Source organism: Argiope bruennichi, chromosome 8 (genome assembly GCF_947563725.1).
Source record: "Argiope bruennichi chromosome 8, qqArgBrue1.1, whole genome shotgun sequence".
Taxonomy (NCBI): Eukaryota; Metazoa; Arthropoda; class Arachnida; order Araneae; family Araneidae; genus Argiope; species Argiope bruennichi.
The window spans coordinates 6,228,413-6,232,286 of record NC_079158.1 but is presented as its reverse complement, the minus strand read 5'-3'; the positions used below and the strand labels follow the sequence as shown (position 1 = coordinate 6,232,286).

The following is a 3,874-nucleotide window of genomic DNA, read 5'->3' as shown; positions in this document are numbered from 1 at the left end:
CTTTACGGAATATGTCACTTGTACCTTAAAGTGTCTCCTGGCATTTCTGGTGGGAAAAAATGATATCCCCCTTTTGCCTTAGAAAATATCTCCAAAGTTGCAGAATTTGAAGCTGCATAACATTGTCTAAAGAAAAAGAAAGTTTAACTTCAGACAGCAATAGTGGAAAGCATTTGTTTAATACTATTCAAGTACAGAATTTTCTTTTAAAGAACATACATGGTTGTTTTTTTGTAGAATGAATATAAGTATTTATAAATCGTTATGAAATTTAAAATTATCTGTGTTTAAAATTGTCATTCTGACAATAGTCTTGGAAATAATTATATATACTTGCTTAGAAAGAAAATTTTCTAAGCTTTAAAAAGAACTTAGTGTCTCCATTCGCACATAAATAAAATCTATGAAACAGAAAAACGAAAAAAGTAATTTTTTTTTTCAAAATTCTTTATAATAAAAAAATATTTCCGTTAAGGATCTTTGAAAAAGTTATAAGAGCTTCAGAAAGAGAATAGGAAATTCAACGAGTTATAAGCATTATGAGAATTATAAATAGTTTTATGCCGTGTTTCGCAGAATGAGCAGCCAGGAGATACAGTGATGTCACATGCTGCATTGGCCCCTATCACTGTATTGAGAGCACTCGTTGGAACAGAACACTTATGTCTACACGAAAAAAGTGTGGGTCGGAGAGTGTTTTCTCTGAAAAAAATTTTCCGCTTAGCAGGTATTTTGCAGTACGAGCAAGGTTCTGGAACGAATTGTGCTCGTTAAGAAAGGTTCCATTATTGGTTCAAGAACAACATATTTTTTTCCTTCCCTAACGAATGATGGCATTATGAATGAAAATATACATTCAAATTTTCAAAATCTATACTACTATTATAAATGTGAAAGCTTGGATGGATAGATGGATAGATGGATGTTTGTTAGTCAATCACGCCAGAACGTCTGAACGGAATTGGATGAAATTTAGCGCATAGATAGATTATAGTCTGGAATAGGACATAGGCTACTATTTATTCCGGTTAATTGAGTGGTTAATTTTTTATTAATTAAAACTAACTTTCCCGCCAAAAGTCTTAATATCCCCACCGCCAAATGAGTAGGGCTTCAGTTGTTTGTCTTTTCCACGCTGAAAAGGCAAGGCTTAATATATTTTCGATCGATTATTTCAAATGATTTTGTTCATTTTCTTAGTGTTTGATGCAATTAAAATTAAAAATTGTTAATTAATCGATCTTCCGGATTCATCCTGAAGTACTTTTAAATTAAAATAAAACAGAATAAAAGAAATAAAAAATTTCTAATCTGTATTGCGTTATCTATATCTAACTGGCGTTGAAAATTCACGCATTTGCCTTATACCAACTGCCGTTGAAAATTCACGCATGTGCAGTGTGTTCTGATTATTGACAACTGTATTTTCATTTTAATTAAAAGTTTAAAAATTATGCGTATTATACTGTTGTAGCTATCTCAAACTCGATCGATAAATAAAGTAGACTTGATTTTAGAGAAATACGGACTTGATTTTCTATTTTGTTTTATGTATTTTTAATAAATTTATTTATAGCTTTAAGTACATCGTTCTTTTAGGTTAGTTTTAATTTTTTAATTTGTTATTATTTGATACTTTTTGAAATGCCCAGAAAACGCAAATCTAATCTTTCGAAGAGAAGTAATAAAGCTCGGGCTATGAAAGTAGCTAGAAGACATGTTTGCAATTTTAGTGAGCACTTGCGGACTGTCAAACCTCCTCCAGCTGTGGGATACATACAAGAGCGCTTTATAAGAAGATATCGTGCTTAGACTGGAGGGTACTCACAATGATCTAATCATTAACGGAACTTTGGAATTGATTGAGGATAAAATATCTGGGAAATGTCTAGGCGATTTCGGCTACCCAACCGCAGCGAAGAGGAGAATTATCAGGTGAAGTTGTGAAGGAGCTAAACTACGACACCACAGTCTTAGAAGTGCACTTTAATGGAATGACACTATGATTACTTTCCAAGTATCGTCACGTCTACGAAGAGATTCTGCATCGAGTAATAGTGGGGAGGAGGGATTATTCTTTCTTGACGCACCAGGAGGTACGAGTAAGACGTTTGTGCTGAATCTCTGCTAGCTCAACTCCGCAAGGACCGCAATATAGCTCTGGCTGTAGTTTCCTCGGGCATTGCTGCAACTTTGCTTAACGGTGGCTGGACTCCACATTCCGTTTTCAAATTGCCGCTTAATCTTGCAAGCGAAGATACCCTAACATGCAACATCACCAAAAACAGCGGCCGGGAAGTTCTTTTGCAGCAGTGCAAGTTAATAATATGGGACGAGTGCACAATGTCACACAAGCATGCATTAGAGGCATTAAATCACAACCTGCAGGTCCTCCGTGGCAAACAGGCGCTGATGGACGGCGTTTTCGTTTGGCGCGCAGGTGATTTTTAACAGACACTGACAGTTATTGAGAGGACCATGCCGGCGGATGAAATAAACACATTTGTCAAGGCGACGCCACTGCGGTCTAGGATTGAAAAGCTCCATCTTACGAGCAATATGCGCGTCCAACTGTACACGACCATGAATCAGGTATCTTTGCAAATAAGATTCTGCATATTGGAGAGGGAGAGAATGCAGATTGGATAATTCTATTTTCAGAAGAATTTTACTATCCAGTGGCTACAGAAGATGAACTTATCCAGTTTGGAGGTTAATATAAATAATGAAGAATGGTTGTGTGAGGGGACAGTGCTGTCGCCAAAGAACGGGTGAGTCAATAAAATAAACAAAAAAAATTTAGACATGATCGTCGAAAATTCAAAACTATACACATCCATAGAAATTGTGATGGCTAATGCCGATAGCACTGCCTACCCCGTTGAATCTCTCAACTCCTCAGAACTAACAGGTGTATCTTCGCATAAGCGGGGGCTTAAATTTGGCGTTCCAGCTCTGCTAATGCGAAATCTTGATGCACAAAGAATGTGCAACGGCATCAAGCTTCGTATCAGAGAGTTTGGCAGTAATATTATAAAAGCTGCCATTATTACAGGGGCTGATAAAGGAGACAGCGTTTTAATTAACAGCATACCTGTTATTCCAAACAACTTGCCATTTTGTTTCAAGAGGTTGCAATTTCCATTAAAATTGGCTTTTACAATGGCGATCAACAAATCCCAGGGCCAAACCAGGGCCCTAATAACCTAACCTAATACATTATGGTATTAGAATAAAAATAAATATGGAAATTTTCCCGTAGACCTTTCGCAATCAGTTACAAGTTTCCTGATTATATCATATCATACTTTGCTTTCAACAACACTATAATAATACGGTTTGATAACATTTTACATTTTGATCAGACCGTCTGTTCTCACACATATACATCAAAATTTCCACGCCAACGAAGTCGCAGGTAATAGCTAGTAGAGCATAAATAATAGTTGAATGAAGATTCATTTATATTAAATTTGTAAACATATCATTGACAATACACATACTGGGTCAAGGAATTTCTTTCCTGAAACCCGCAGCAGACACTTTTCTTCTTCAACACTGAAACCAAGCCTGCCCATACACCAAACATATTAACTATCCAAATATTCATTCTCTGAAACAATTTTGCATTAACTTTTCGATATAAATTTTGAATTTTTATGTATTGGAAATAAATTCTCAGCGACATAATAAAAATATTTTAGATATCTCTGCATAAATTGGGATAATTCAATGATATCGTATACATTGCATATTCGATGAGGTTCCGACAAATTGATCAGCCCCGATGCCCCTCACTCCGCCCTCCTGTCGCTGGCTTCCTTATACAGCAGACTGCGCTAAATGTTCGCTAACGCATAATTAATCAGTAAGA

The 3,874-nt window shown here is 36.0% G+C and overlaps 1 protein-coding gene across 1 annotated transcript; it reads left to right on the top strand.

The window, feature by feature from the left end:
* The first annotated feature begins 2,805 nt into the window (after nucleotides 1–2,805).
* LOC129981426 (uncharacterized) lies at nucleotides 2,806–3,210 on the top strand. Its single transcript, XM_056092267.1, has one exon. It carries the CDS (start codon nucleotides 2,806–2,808, stop codon nucleotides 3,208–3,210), a length of 405 nt encoding a protein of 134 aa, XP_055948242.1.
* The last annotated feature ends 664 nt before the right edge of the window (nucleotides 3,211–3,874 follow it).